The sequence below is a fragment of the Enhydra lutris genome, unplaced genomic scaffold (genome assembly GCF_002288905.1).
Source record: "Enhydra lutris kenyoni isolate GAN:26980312 unplaced genomic scaffold, ASM228890v2 scaffoldscaffold24, whole genome shotgun sequence".
In the NCBI taxonomy this organism is placed as follows: domain Eukaryota; kingdom Metazoa; phylum Chordata; class Mammalia; order Carnivora; family Mustelidae; genus Enhydra; species Enhydra lutris.
This window is the reverse complement of record NW_019154108.1, coordinates 19975441-19991271: the sequence shown is the minus strand read 5'-3', so window position 1 is coordinate 19991271 and position 15831 is coordinate 19975441. Positions and strand designations below refer to the sequence as shown.

At 36.6% G+C, this 15831-nt stretch overlaps 1 protein-coding gene across 1 annotated transcript in view; it reads right to left on the bottom strand.

The window, feature by feature from the left end:
• Positions 1-1460: 1460 nt before the first annotated feature.
• LOC111150793 (tRNA splicing endonuclease subunit 15) overlaps positions 1461-15831 on the bottom strand; it is a 33760-nt gene continuing 19389 nt past the window's right edge. Inside the window, exons 4-5 of the mRNA XM_022508395.1 lie at positions 3563-3704; positions 1461-2848 (exon numbers count right to left, since the gene is read on the bottom strand). Of these exons, the coding sequence (XP_022364103.1) occupies positions 2828-2848; positions 3563-3704 (163 nt within the window). The 3' untranslated portion in view covers positions 1461-2827. The remainder of the gene's footprint in view (positions 2849-3562; positions 3705-15831) is intronic.

Here is a 15831-nt window from a genome sequence, read left to right as displayed (position 1 = left end):
TATTTTTATTTATGCCTATTTCCCACAGATTGAAGATAAATGTTGAAGAGCGCTGCTTCTCAAGCTAACCCACTCCTAGAGTCTGAAAATTCGGTGCTTATCTAGCACTGCCCTCTGGTGTCCACATGGATCACTTTAGGTTGCCCTGAGGCTAAGAGTAAAAGCTACCGTTAATTAACAAGTCTTCAGTCTGCATTCATTCGTTCACTAAACATTTACTGAGAGCCTAGTGTGTGTGGGTTTGTGGTATGTGGTGGGAGACACAGATGTTAAAAAAAAGGACTTGGTTCTTTGTTGTGTTTTTAAGCAGCCCAGAGCCTAACAAGAGACAAAATTAACTGCAATTACACAGTGACTTGATTACACAAGACAAATCACTTTACCTAGTGAAATGAGACAGTCAACAGCTGGGTTGTCTCCCTTTCCAAACTGTTCCAGACCGTTATTCCTATTAGCAGGTATCTGGCTGGCTTTGGGCAGAACAGCTATGGCGAGGTATGCAGGGAATATTCTGAAACAGAGAAGACATCCCAGGACATACAATGAGACTGAGGCCTAATCTGAAGCATTTCTGTGGGAATCCTCTTTTCGAGTCAACTCCAGAAGATACTTCAGGTCTTGTAGTTGCCTAGGGCTCACTGGTCATCAGGTCATATATACAAATCTAACGTTCATTAAGCCTTACATTTCTTTCTGAGAATGCAGACTGTTTTTCTCACACTGTGATAAAAAGCCTCAGAAGGAATCAAATGGCAGAGACCCCAAGAATTGATCATAAACCGTTTTAAGATCCTTAGATCTGCAAAGTGCCAACCAGAGTCACAGAAACATACATCGTTCTGAATGGGTACATCTTTAGACCTTCTGGGAAAGCAGAGGGAGTCCAAAGGAATTGCCAAGATATTCCATCAAGAATAAATGTGAAATTCAAATATCATCAAAGGAAAGCAGTCAGGCACTACTACAAACCAAGAATGATACTTTACACCATTTTATAATGTTTCCACTTTTTGCCGTTTTTCCATTCTTGTTCTTGTTGTCTTTTAGAGTAGGTAGCCGTGACTTGCTTCTAACCAAGAGAACAGGATGTACTTGACTACATAGTATGATTACGAGATCCATCTTGCTGAAACGGTCTCCCTTGCTGGCTTTGAAGAAGCAACCAGATGTGCTGGCCAGGCCCATAGAGCAAAGAGTTGAGGGTAGCCTCTTGCCAACAGCCCCCTAGAAATAGACCATCAGTCCAACAGCCCGCAGGGAACAGAAAGCTGCGAACCACGAGGGAGGAACCTGACCCTTGCCCAGACAAGCCTCAGAGGAGATTGGCTCGAATGCAGCCTTACAAAGGACCCAACTTTGAGATATTAAATGGGTGTTGTAAGTTACTAACTTTGTGGTAATATTATGCAATGACAGATAGCTAATACAGATCTCAAGATTTTTTTTTATTTTAAAACATTATTAAAAAAGTAATACAAATAAAGAAAAATATATAATACTAAAGAAAGATGAAGTCACCCATTTATTGCTCTGCCACCCTATTATAGGAACAGTAATTTACTTTGTCACCCTTTTACTATATGCTCGGTGTGTTACTGACAGCCATGACCTTACCCATTCATATGCCATTCATAGCTTGCTTTTCTAATTAAATATTTTCTCATGTTTTTCATTTATTATTAATTTTTAATGAGTATATAATATACCATTCATTGGCTATCTATCTGTTTATTAACCATTTCCTTTACCAGGGGTTGGCACATTATGGCCACGCATTTGTAAATGAAGTTTTACTAGAACACAGCCATGCCTATTTATTTACATATTGTCTATGGTTGTTTTTGTACTATAAACGCACATTGGAGAAGTTTTAAGAGAGACTATATGGTTTGCGAAGACAAATCTTTCTTTTCTGCCCTTTGCAGAAAAAGTTTGCTGATCCCTTCCTAAAACTTTTAAAGGATCTATTATTTTGGCCATTATAATTAATGCCACTTAGAATGTCTCTGTGCATATAATTTTTATACTTTAGGCAACATAATTGGGAGGTATTGGGAGTAACTCCACAAAAGTGGAGTAACTGAGTCTATTTAATAAAGATGTCTTTAAGTCTGACACCGTCTCTTACTATCTTTCTTGTAATATTCTAACTCTGATATAATAAGGGTGGTGGTAATAAGAATGGAAAGCAAGGCCTAGTACTTCCTTTATTAGGTAGGAAGTAATTAATCAGTAGCACCTCTCTGGTCCCTATGAATCTAGCATGTATGTAACTTTATACTCTGGATAAGCATACCTTTCTTCTGATTTAAAGTCAACAGTAAATGCCACATAAAAACCAATGGAAAGAAAACTGTTACTTTCTATTGGGGATTTAAAAGCAGACTGAGCAAACTCTCCAGTTGTCCATGTGTCTAAGAAATGCCATCGTGGGCTACCTGTAGTGGCCAAAAGACACTGAGAGAGTTGAATTAGAGAAAGGCAACAGTCTCAACAATGTGTTAGCAGAGACAGCAAGGAACAATGAGGCAGCTATGAGTGGGGGATGAGAGAAAAAACACATGTGTTCCACCTCTCTGAACACATCCTAAGCACCAACTTGCATATAACTGTAATTAAACTGTGTCCAGGTAAAAAAGTTTTAGAGCAATTACCCTATACTTATGAACAAAAAAATTCTTCTATCTGGGAAAGTTTTATTCTTCAAAAAGAAAAACTTATGGAATGGGACCCGCTCAGTCAACCATAACTATCTCTGAGATAAAAGATGAACCAGGTTGATGGATCTCAAATCCAATCCCACAGTGAGCATCAGGGAGTACAGGTGTCATCTCCTAAGGGAAATATTCTGCAATATAAAAAAAAAAAAAAAAAAAGATCAGGATGGACTTTTCCCCCAATATATAAGGTATTTTAAAAGCAAAATCAGAAAGATATTTAATGTAATTATCCCAAATACACCAACAAAGTATATAAGAAAATCATACATAACACATTTATTTCATTAAAAGGTTTCTGTCAAAATGTCAACCAATTTAACATTTTCTAAAGAAGTGTTCTTTTGGCTAAAGCTATTATAAGCCTTTACATCCCATCTCAATTAATTATCAAATAATATCATGACTTGGGGCGCCTGGGTGGCTCAGTGGGTTAAGCCGCTGCCTTCGGCTCAGGTCATGATCTCAGGGTCCTGGGATCGAGTCCTGCATCGGGCTCTCTGCTCGGCAGGGAGCCTGCTTCCCTCTCTCTCTCTCTCTCTCTGCCTGCCTCTCTGTCTACTTGTGATCTCTCTCTGTCAACTAAATAAATAAAATCTTTAAAAAAAAAATATCATGACTTTATGAAGTACTCTGGGAGACTAAGAGTCTAATTATTTTTGTGGAAACTAGGAATGTATTACTTTAAACAAAACAGACAAATTTCTGAGGTGTGAAAATCAGGTCATTATTTTCTCGAATTTTCATATTGCAAAGGAAGCTAAATGGCTTGATTCACATTTAAAATCATGTCATTATTTTCCTCTTTTTTTCCCACTGTTTACTGACAGTTGCTCAAAACTGACCTGAGGGTCTGGTAGCATAAATCCATCAGTAAGTTTATAATAGACTATTGTGGAATCGGACTCCACTATGGCCAAAGTAAAAGACATTGGCAAATCTGGATCGCCTTGCAATTTTCGAGATGCCTTCAAAATTTCCCTTATCCTGAAAAACAAACAAACAAACACAGTATATTTAGGATTCATAGTCACCCAATCAATAATAAGATCAAATGCTGTAAAATCCTGGGGAAGAGGTACACAATAACATTCTATCCATAATACTAAGGAAATGTCTGAAGGCTCAAATATAAAGCTCTAAAGTTGTCTCATGTAGAAAATCCTGCAAATAAGAGCCATTTACTGACTTTCAGTCCTCTTTTGGATTGACCCATCTCTCCTGAGCATCACACATGAAAGAAGCAGACTGTATTCAGGAACCTACAGAATGGGGCACTAACAATATCCAGTCTACCTATGGCCCACCGATACTGGGCATTCATCTTCCAACTTGGTAGCATATCGTGGAACAACATGATATTGGGGTTTGCTTTTAAAGAAAATAGATAATAAACATTTCCATGTTTCCATATGGTGTCCATCACTACCACTTTAAATGGCTATACGTTATCTATTGACTCAAAATTTACCCAATCGTTCCCCGATCCTTATAAAGTTCTTTCAGGCCTCTTGTGGGGAGAAGGTACTAATAAAGATGTGATGATGATCTTTCTGTAGATAGTTGTTTCTGTTCGGTCTTTTGAAGGTCAGACTTATTAGACATGAATATAGACATTTTTATGGTTCTCAGTATGAATCTGATACTTAATAAAAGCTAAGAGAAAAATGTAAAGAGAAAACATTTTTTCTTGTCTATCGAGCATCAATGTTATAGAGGCTTTCAGTTTGCTTGCTATGGAAAATAATTTAGTATCTCCTATATGCTTCTAAGTGCTATTAGCTTTTGTTTACCACAAACTAAAAATCCTTATTACCTATTCTACAAAGCCTGTGTTCAATAATTCAGTAAAGTGGAACCTCCAGAGGAGCTTTCTTAAAAAGACAAATAAAAAATGATCAGTTGGTTTTTTGTTGTTGTTTTTTTTTTCCATTAAACTAACCAGTTCTCCAGAAATTGGAAAAAGATTTACTGGCATATTAACATGCTATAACTGAATACATAAATAACTCAATACTCTTCTTTTCTTTAGCAAATGTGTAATTTATCCCCTTAAGTTCTATTTCCCATCACTTAGTAAAAATTCTATGGTCACTCTTCACCCATCCTATTAGCTATTGAATTTATAAAGAATCTAAAAAGAAAAATCTCTGCTTTGAAGTATTCTTACTATAATAACTACAATGCTTTTTAAAAAAAAATCTGTAGCAGAGACTGGAGATTTCAGTGATTTAAAAGCACCAATAAACTTCTGGATAAGCTGAAATTAAATTATTCTTGCTAAATTATCACTTAATCACTTTATAATATGTCATACAATGATAACTAGTTTGTTAAAACAGTTACAAAAGGCTGCTTACTTACTACTTCTCATTTAAGTTTACACAGACATGTAATGATTTAAGGAGAGACTGCATTTCTAAGTTTTTTTCCTCATAGTCAAAGTATTTCTAAAATGACCTTGAGTCAATCAAGTCAACAATATGGTAATACTTCAGTTGTTAAGCATAACTGTCAGGCAACATTTACCGGATGTATAAAATCTCTCCACCTGGCAAAATCTTAATTCCCTTTCAAGAGTTAAAAAAGCATCATCATCTTTCCTAATTCTTCCAGGTCACCTTACCTCAAACTCTAGGCCAAGTTATGTATCTTACCCTATGGAGGAAGCTTGTGCGAACCTACATTACAGTATACACTACCTTGCATTCATACTTCTAAGTGTCTGTTTTCCACTGCATTATGCCCATTTTGAGTATCAAAGCTAAAAAAAAAAATTACCCAATATGCCCAATATTGTAGTAGAATACTTGGGCAGAGTGAATGAGTGAGGCTTTCTGAATGAAGATTTCATGTGGCTAAATATATTTCTGACAAATACTTTTCTAAAGTTTATTATGTAATTCTATTACACCAGATAAAAGCTCTATCTTGACAGATCAGGATTATCATTTTTGGTACCTACTACTGTAGATACCACAGTAGATCGTATACCAAAGAACTCCCTAGAATTCAATTTCTTAAAAGTACCTGAAATTTGCTTGCTTTTTGTTCATCAAAACATTTTATTTTATTTTATCACTTGTCTCCATAACAGAACTTGGTATACCATAGTCATCAGTTTTTTCATGGCCCTTGAGCTAAGAATGGTCTCTAGATCTGTAAATGGTACATTTGAAATGGTCATATAAGTACCTACATAATAGCTTTGATTTTGCTATTTTGTCCACAAAGCCTAAATATTTCCTACTTGGCCCTTTCATAAAAGGTTTGCTGACCCTCATTTCATACTGAAAAAGGTTCAAAGTAAGAATTGTAAGAAATGCTCGTAAGGGCAGTGTACTTTTTTTTTTTTCAATATTATTTATTCGAAATTCAGAGAAGGAGGTTCTACTTCTAATTAGAATGTAGAAGAAATCAAAGACCACTATTCCTACCACAACAAAGAAAAAAAAAACCCATTTGCTTAAAAATATGATATTTTTCTTTAAAAACATAAAAGAAATGTGAACACAAACAAGGGTAAAGGAAATAAATTCTAATGAGAAATGAGCCCTTTCCAGGTAAGTAGAGATCAAGAGATAAGCCACTTCTATCTCTAAGAGCAACTGTTGAGTGTAGGCCCAGTAGCTAGAAGAATGAGCCAGTCATGGGCAAGCAACTTCACTGTGACAAAAGGAAACCATCAATACTGGTAATAGCTACACATGAACTAGCATGGTGGACTGAAATCCAGAGTGACACCAGTCCCTCCAGTTCACCAATTCTCCCTTATGGGACTTAAACTGCATTTAAGTGACATGACAGCATGAGAAGCTGGGGAAGGAACTGGAAAATAGCAAGCATGCTCTAATCACAAAGCCCTGATGAAGAGAGCGTTCTGATCCCATTCTTAAGACATCTGACACCAGAAGAAAACTGGGATAACTAAAATTGCAACTCAGCCATGACTCGTTTTGACTTCTGGTTAGATTGACTAAATCAGGCCATGACCCTACTTGCCAGAGAGAGGAAAGAATGAGTTCCATGGGAGCATGGACATCAACATCAGTCTTTTACTTATACACAGTACCTGGATACAGTGAACAATTCTAAGCTATGTGAAAAAGCAAGAAAAGGTATCTAATAATCAAGAGCAAAAAGTCAATATAAGAAGACCTTCAGAAAAACTAAGGTTGTTGAAAAGCTCAGATGTTGGTTGTAATTAATAGCTAAAGACACTTAAAATAAGCATTATAAATATGTTAGAATATTGAGGAAAAAACACAAATAAAATGAGTAACAAGATAAAAAATTTAAGTAGAAAAATGAAAATTCTAAAGAAAACTGACATTATTCTAAAATTAAAAAATATATATATCCTCAAAGTATTGACTAGGCTTAATGATACACTAGATATAGACCAAAGAAAGGATTTAGTAAGATTGAAAACTGGTCACAAGAAACTTAACTGAAGAAAAAAGAGAAACAAGAATCTAAAAAAACACATCAGAGGCCTTTGGTACAATATCAGTTTAACATGTGTAAGTGGAATTACAGAAGGAAAGGAAAGAAAATGGTATAGCTCTTAATCCATTCAGGATGCTATAACAAAATATCACACACTAGGTAGCTTATATACAACAGAATTTTATTTCTCACAATTCTGAAGGCTGGAAAGCCCAAGATCAAGGTACCCTGACCTTGTTCTTCTGGTGGATGTCCTCTTCCTGTTTCAAAGCAAGCCTCTTCTCACTGTGTCCTCACATGGTGAAAGGGGGAAGGGATCTTCATGGGTTCCTTTTTAAGGCACTAATTCCATTCATGAGGGCTCTACCCTCATGACTTGACCTCTCAAAGATCCCACCTCTTAATATCATCATCTTTGGCGGTTAGGATTTCAATGTATGAAATTTGGAGGACACATTCAGAATCTAGCAGTGTAGAAGAAATCGCTGAAACTTTTCCAAAATCGGTCTTTCTGAATGTAAAGTGACTCTTACAGAGAGCATATAGTTGGATCTTGTTTTTTTTTTTTTAAAGATTTTATTTATTTATTTGACAGAGAGATCACAAGTAGGGAGAGAGGCAGGCAGAGAGAGGAGGAAGCAGGCTCCCTGCCGAGCAGAGAGCCCGATGCGGGGCTCGATCCCAGGACTCTGAGATCATGACCTGAGCCGAAGGCAGCGGCTTAACCCACTGAGCCAGCCAGGCGCCCCTGGATCTTGTTTTTATATCTAATCTCACAACTTCTGCTCTTTGACTAAAGTACTTGATAATTCATATTTAAAATTAAGATTGAGGGGCGCCTGGGTGGCTCAGTGGGTTAAGCCTTTGCCTTTAGCTCAGGTCATGATCTCAGGGTCCTGGGATCGAGCCCACGTCGGGCTCTCTGCTCAGTGGGGATTCTGCTTCCCCCTCTATCTCTGCCTGCTGCTCTGCCTGCTTGTGAGCTCTGTCTGTCAAATAAATAAATAAAATCTTAAAAATAAAAAAAAAATAAAATTAATATTGATATTGTTGATTTATATCTGCTAGTTTGCTATTTGTTCTCTATATATAACATGTCTTTCTTGTTTCTTGGTTCATCCTTTACCACTTTCATTTTTATTAAGTAGACATTTTCTAGCGTACTTTAATTTCCTTATGTTTTCTTTAACCATACTTTTTTAAGTTTCTAAGTAGTAGTGCCAGTAGTTCCAGTTCCAGTAGTTCTTAATTTATCATAATTAATCTCAGATTAATACTTAATTCTAACAAACTATAGAAATGACTCCAACAGTTTCATTCCTTTCTCCCTCCTTTGTGATACTATTGTCATATATATCGTGCCTATATATTATATACTCAATGACACAGGGTTATAATTATTGCTTTATACAATCTTATATCTTTTAAAAAGTTAAGAAGAAAAAGGATAAAAAACCACATTAACCTATATATTTAATATTTCTGGTACTCTTCATTTCTTCAAGTTACTCCCTAATATCATTTCCTTTTTATTTAAAAAAATTTTTAAGTTAAATTAGCCAACATATAGTACATCTTTAGTTTTTAATGTTGTGTTCGATGATTCATTAGTTACATATAACACCCAGGGCTCACGGTAATCAAATGTCCTCCTTAATGCCCGTTATCCTGTTACCCCCCTTCCCCATTGCCCTCCCTTCTGTAACCCTCAATTTGTTTCCCAGAGTCCAGAGTCTCCAATGGCTTGTCTCCCTCTCTGATTCCTTCCCATGCATGTTTCCTTCCCTTCCCCTATGGTTCTCTGCGTTATTCCTTATACTCCTCAAATGAGTGAAACCGTATCATAATTGCCTTTGTTTCTATATAGCTCCATTTCCTCCCCCATCCTTTGTTAATATTAACATATATATATATATATATATATATGTTATAATATATAATATTAACATATATATATATATATCCAGCACCAGATGGCTTTACAGGTGAATTCCACCAAACATTTCAAGAAGAGTTAATACCTATTCTTCTCAAACTATTCCAAAAAACAGAAAAGGAAGGAAAATTTCCAAATTCATTCTGAGGTCAGCATTATCCTGATACCAAAACTGGATAAAGACACCACTAAAAAAGAGAACTATATCTGTTGACACAATCACAACTCTGTCCTTTGTACCTCCCAGCTGATGATCTTCTGCCGCCATAGAGGGCAGACATATAATCCTACATCTCAGGCTGATTTCGTGGGTATTCAGAATGGCTTGGTGGATATCCAGCTAAATTCAGGGGCCTGGTTGAAATGGAGTCCCCCACTCCTCTGCCATCTTGCCCCTCCCCCTGGAAGGAAGTCCATGGGGGAAGGGAGGAAAATCCAAAGTGGGAGAAATCAGAGAGGGAGATGAACCATGAGAGACTATGGACCTCGAGAAACAATCCGAAGGTTTCAGAAGGGAGGAGGGTAGGGGGTGGGAGTAACGGGTGATGAGTACTGAAGAGGGCATATGTTGTGATGAGCACTGGGTGTTATATGCAACTAATGAATCACTGAACACTACATCAAAAACTAATTATGTACTATACAGTGGCTAACTGAACATAATAAAAAGAAATTTTAAAAAAGAGAGGACTATGGGCTAATATCCCTGGTGAATATAGATACAAAAATTCTCGAAAAAACACTAGCAAATTGAATGCAACAATACATTAAACAAATCATTCACCACGATCAAGTGGGATTTATTCCTGGGTTGCAAGGGTGGTTCAATATTCACAAATCAATCAGTGTGATACATGACATCAATAAGAGAAAGGATAAGAACCATATGGTTATTTCAACAGACACAGAAAAAGCAAGTGACAAAGTTCAACATCAATTCATGACAAAAACTCTCAACAAAGTAGGTTTAGAGGGAACATACCTCAACATAATAAAGACCATGTATGAAATACCCACAGCTAACATCATCCTTAATGAGGAAAAACTGAGACCTTTTCCCCTAATGTCAGGAAGAAGACAAGGATGTCCACTCTTACCACTTTTAGTCAACATAGTACTGGAAGTCCTAGCCACAGCAATCAGATAAGAAAAAGAAATAAAAGGCATCCAAATGGGTAAAAAAGTAATAAAACTTTCACTACTTACAGATGACATGATACTATACATAGAAAACCCAAAAGACCAAAAAGCTGCTAGAACTGATAAACAAGTTCAGTAAAGTCACAGGATAGAAAATCAATGTACAGAAATGTTACATTTTTACACACCAATAACAAAGCAGCAGAAAGAGAAATTAAGAAAACAATCCCATTTATAATTATACCAAAAATAAGATAGCTAGGAATAAACCTAACCAAAGAGATGAAAGACCTGTACTCTGAAAACTATAAAACACTGATGAAAGAATTTGAAGGTGACGCAAAGAAATGGAAAGATAATCCATGCTTATGGACTGGGAGAACAAATATTGTTAAAATGTCTATAATACCCAAAGCAATATTCACATTTAAAGCAATCCCTATCAAAATACCAACAGCATTTTTTCACAGAACTAGAACAAATAATCCTAAAACTTGTATGGCAGCACAAAAGATCCCGAGCAGCCCAAGCAATCTTGAGAAAGAAAAGCAAAGCTGGAGGCATCATCATTCCTGACTTCAAGTTATATTACAAAGCTGTAGTAATCAACGCAGTATGGTACTGGAAAAAATATAGACACAGAGTTCAACAGAAGAGCACAGAAAGTCCAGAAATAAACACACAATTATATGGTCAATTAATCTTCAACAAAGCAGGAAGGAATATCCAATGGAAAATAGATGGTCTCTTCAACAAATGATGTTGGGAAAACTGCATAGCAACATTCTTCTGAATGAAACTGGACCACTTTCATACACCACACAAAAAGTAAATTCGAAATGGATTAAAGACCTAAATGTGAGACCTAAAACCATAAAAATCCTGGAAGAGAACAGGTAGTAACTTCTTTGACATTGGCTATGGCAACTTCTTTCTAGATATGTCTCCTGGCAAGGGAAACAAAAGCAAAAATAAAATATTGGGACTACATCAAAATAAAAAGTGTATACCCAGTGAAGGAAACAACCAACAAAACTAAAAGGCAATCTAAAGAATGGGAGAAGACATTCACAATGACATATCTGATAGAGGGTTAGTATCCAAAATATATAAAGAACTTATACCACTCAACAGCCGAGAAACAAATAATCCAATTAAAAAATGAGCAGAAAACATGACCAGACATTTCTTCAAAGATGACATACAGATGGCCAGCAGACACATGAAAAGATGGTCATTATCACTTACCATCAAGGAAATATAAATCAAAATTATAATGAGATATCACATCATACCCGTCAGAATGGTTAACAACACAAGAAACAACAGGTGTTGGCAAGGATGTGGAGAAAAAGGAACATTCATGCAGTGTTGTTAGGAATGCAAACTGGTCCAGCCACTGTGGAAAACAGTGTGGAGGTTCCTCAAAAAGTTAAAAATAGAACGACCTTATGATCCAGCATGGTCATTTACTCAAAGAATACAAGGACACTAACTCAAAAGGATACATGCACCCCTACGTTTATCACAACATTATTACTACAGCCAAGATATGGAAGCAGCGGATGCATCCACTGACTGATGAATAGATAAAGATGCGTGTGTGTGTGTAGAATGGAATATTACTCGGCCATAAAAAAACAATGAAATCTGGCCATCTGCAACAACATGAACGGAGCTAGAGCATAAAATGCTAAGTGAAATAAGTTAGTCAGAAAGGGGTGGTTGGGTGGTTCAGATGGTTAAGCCTCTGCCTTTGGTTCCAGTCATGATCTCCAGGTCCTGGGATCAAGCCCCACATGGGGCTCCCAACTGAGCAGGGAGTCTGCTTCTCCCTCTGCCACTCCCCCTGCTTGAGCTCTGTTTCTCTCTCTCAAATGAATACAACCTTTATTTAAAAAAAAAAAAGTCAGAGAAAGCTAAATACCATATGATTTCTTTCATATGTGGAATTTAAGAAACAAAACAAACAAGCAAAGGAGAAGAAAAAAAAAGAGAGCGACAAACCAAGAAACAGATTCTTAATTATAAAAAACTATAGTTTCCAGAGGGGAGGGGTTGCAGGGCGGGCTAAAGAGGTGATGGGGATTAAGGCATGCACTTGCTGTGATGAGCACTGGGTGCTGTATGGAAGTCTGAATCAGTATATTGCACACCTGAAACTCATTTAGCACTGTATGTTAACTAACTGAAATTAAAGTTAAAAAACTTAAAAAAATTTTTTTTCTTTAAATATCCCTAATGGCAGAGTATGACAAGGATAGAACACAGATAGAAGTAAAAAAAAGCCTATTAAGGCAACTTTTACATAGTTTCCATTTCTTAAGATCTGATATTGTTTAAATCAGAAACATACTTGTGTGCGTGTGCATGTATGTGGGCTTTTTCCTAAGGTAAACTGGGAATTCTAGCCCATATACTAAACTTTAGGATAGAAATTTCCATCTCATTCATATTTGTTTCCAGAGTTTAATATAAACAGCAAAACATTTTCAAATTTACTTAAAACACCCATGTGGGAAACTAATGTTTGAAAATTAGCTCAGAGTTGTAAAAGGGGTGTTGTCTTCAGAGTTGAGGGAAATCACTGTCAAAAATGAAATGGAAGTTCCCATCTCAGAGCTCTGTTTATGCTATTTGGTTGCGTGTGGGGAAAACTACCAGTGAATTTTCTCAGTAATTACAGAATAAAATAGTTTATCTGCTTCTGTTACTGAAAGCACACTAAGGAAGGCTTACAAAGATTCTTGTTCAGGATCTCTTCTGGTCTATTTTTAACATATGTTTAAAGTAATGCCATCATCTTTCCCTATTCAAGACTTTCTGTTTGTTTCCTTTATGGGACACTGATAAACTCCTAAAAATGTTTACTTTACCTTTAAGTCAACAGATTGTGCTTTCTCAATCTAACAGAAAGAACACAACGGTTCCAAAATTCTACTTTTTAAAAAAAATCACACACAATTCTTTTTTTTTTTAAGATTCTGTTTTTATCCATTTGACAGACGGAGATCACAAGTAGGCAGAGAGGCAGGCATGGGGGTGGGGGGAGAGCAGGCTCCCTGCTGAGCAGAGAGCCCCATGCGGGGCTCGATACCAGGACCCTGGGACCACGACCCGAGCCGAAGGCAGAAGCTTTAACTCACTGAGCCACCCAGGCGCCCCAAAAATCACACACAATTCTAAAGACGGCGAGAACAATGAAGCACCACTAAAATACTATAATCTCACTTAACTTCTAATAAGCTTAAAGCTCGAAGTCTTAATTCAGAAACCTCATGTAAAATTTTTGAAAGTTCAGTTCTTTGGAAATATTTTGTAGAGATGCTTCATTACACAAATCTAAAATAATTTAGATAATAAAAAACTATTGATAGTTCATAACTGATAGAAATCCATACATGAAAAACATAACCTATGTATTCATAATAAGAAGTTCAGGTTCTCAAGTTTATTATTTCAAAGGAAAAACCTAAAGAAAGAAATCAGTAATAATCACAGTCATTGATCAGCAGTAACAGAAGTTAATGTTTATAACAGTTTCATAACTGTTCAGAGAGGAGCTCAACATACTGAACACTGAGTAATTTCTAAGTTTAATAAAACTCATTGAAAAAGCCTGAGGCAGGGGCGCCTGGGTGGCTCAACCAGTGAAGTGTCTGCCTTTGGCTCGGGTCATGACCCTAGGGTCCTGGGATCGAGTCCCACATCGGGCTCCTTGCTTGTCCGGGAGCCTGCTTTTCCCTCTCCAACCCCTTCCCACTCCCAGCTTGAGCTCTCTCTCTCACTCACTCTCTCTCAAATAAACAAATAAAATCTTACATAAGTAAAGAAAAGGAAAGAAAAGAAAAGAAGCCCGAAGCAAACACATAGATAACATTATCTGGCTACTGCCCTCCCACAAGCTATATAAATACCTTCCATAAATCTTAGCATTCATTTTTTTGTGACGATCCTGTAACAGAGACTAAGTAATCTCTGAAGATTTGCACAGAGGACAAGCAAGTTGAAAACATTATTTTAAACTTAAATGTTGTTAAAATAAAATGTATCATGGGTTAAAATTATTAGTAATTTCAACCCACAGAAAGCAGTTATCTCCTTCTGAGATACTGGAACAGCACAACAAAATGCAATGCAACTCTGAACACGACGCAAAATGAAATTGGTGCCCAAGGTATCAAAGAAGCCTTATTCAGCCACAGGCGCAATGCTAAAGAAAAGTTTCAAGGATAATAGACCACTTCCTTGAGAATCATGTCAGTGCCCTCCTAGTTAAAAAAGCTAAAGTTCCAGGGTTGGATTAGTGAATAATTAAGTTCCTGTGTGGCCATTCACCCCAGTGTGAAGTCATTCTGCTAAAATAAACTGCAAGCCCTTTTTTTGAGGCTAAGAGAAAAAATGCTGTGTCAGTTGCCAAGACACTGCTGGAACTGAGGGTTTCACCAGCAACAGATTTCCAACAGAGAACACACATTTTGATACACGAGGAGACCAAATGATAGAAATTATTTTACTAGTTATTAGACTTCAGGCCTCCAGTAAAATAGTGGTCATTAAATGCATTTGTAATAAAGAATATACCTTTGGAGAGAAGAAATATCTTTTGATTACAGGGAAGTAATGGAGTATCCTTCAAAAAAAATATGCAGCACTTCAGGATTAAATCTTATAACTAAGAACATCTTTAAAAATGTCCTCAAGAGGTAACTCAATTAGTTCTGGTAATCCTTACTCCACCATAAATATAAGTCCTTTCCCCAAGACACTAAGGAAAAGGAGGGCTGAAGGGTGGTTGGAGGGAGAGGTGGGGAGGATAGAGATGAAAAAGAATTTAACTAAAAGGTAAGGAGACTATTTGGAGCCCTGGCGGAGTGCCTCCTCAGACCTGTGAGTGTTCTCTATCTGCAGATGCACATATAGTTACAGAGTAAAGTGTGGGGAAGAGTGATAAAACTTGCAAGTGGATGGACTCTGCAGACATCCTAATTTTCTTTTGAAACTCTTGGGAGGTTGCTTGTAGCATACCCTTATGTTCTTTAAAATGTTATTAAGCAAGTTTTTGCTGTAGGAACTCAGTAATCTAAGAGAGTTCACTCATTCATTCATTCATTCATTCAACAAATACTTATTTAATACCAAGTACTAGGTACCAAGCTAGACACTGGGACAATAGCAATGAAAAGAGCAAAGTTCCTGCTTTCAAAGAGGTTATTTTCTAGTGGAGGAAGGAAGATAGGAAACAATCAGAGACAACCAAATATATAATATATTGAATAGCAATAAATGTGGTCAGTGTTATAAAGGAGGACTACTTCATAGGCTGCAATTGTACAGGGAGTGAGATGATAATAGTTTATACCAGAGTAAAGAGTAAAGACAATATAGTAAAAGTGGTGAGAAATAACAGATTTTGGATATACTTTTAGAAAGAATGGGCAGAATTTGTTGATTATTATTGTTGAGTATTGATTTGGGGTATGAGAACTGGGTGGACTAAAACTAGTAAGAGATTATATAGCCAGGTTACAGGATATAAACTTAATATACAAAAGTCAAGTGCTTTCTTATACACCAGCAATGAACAAT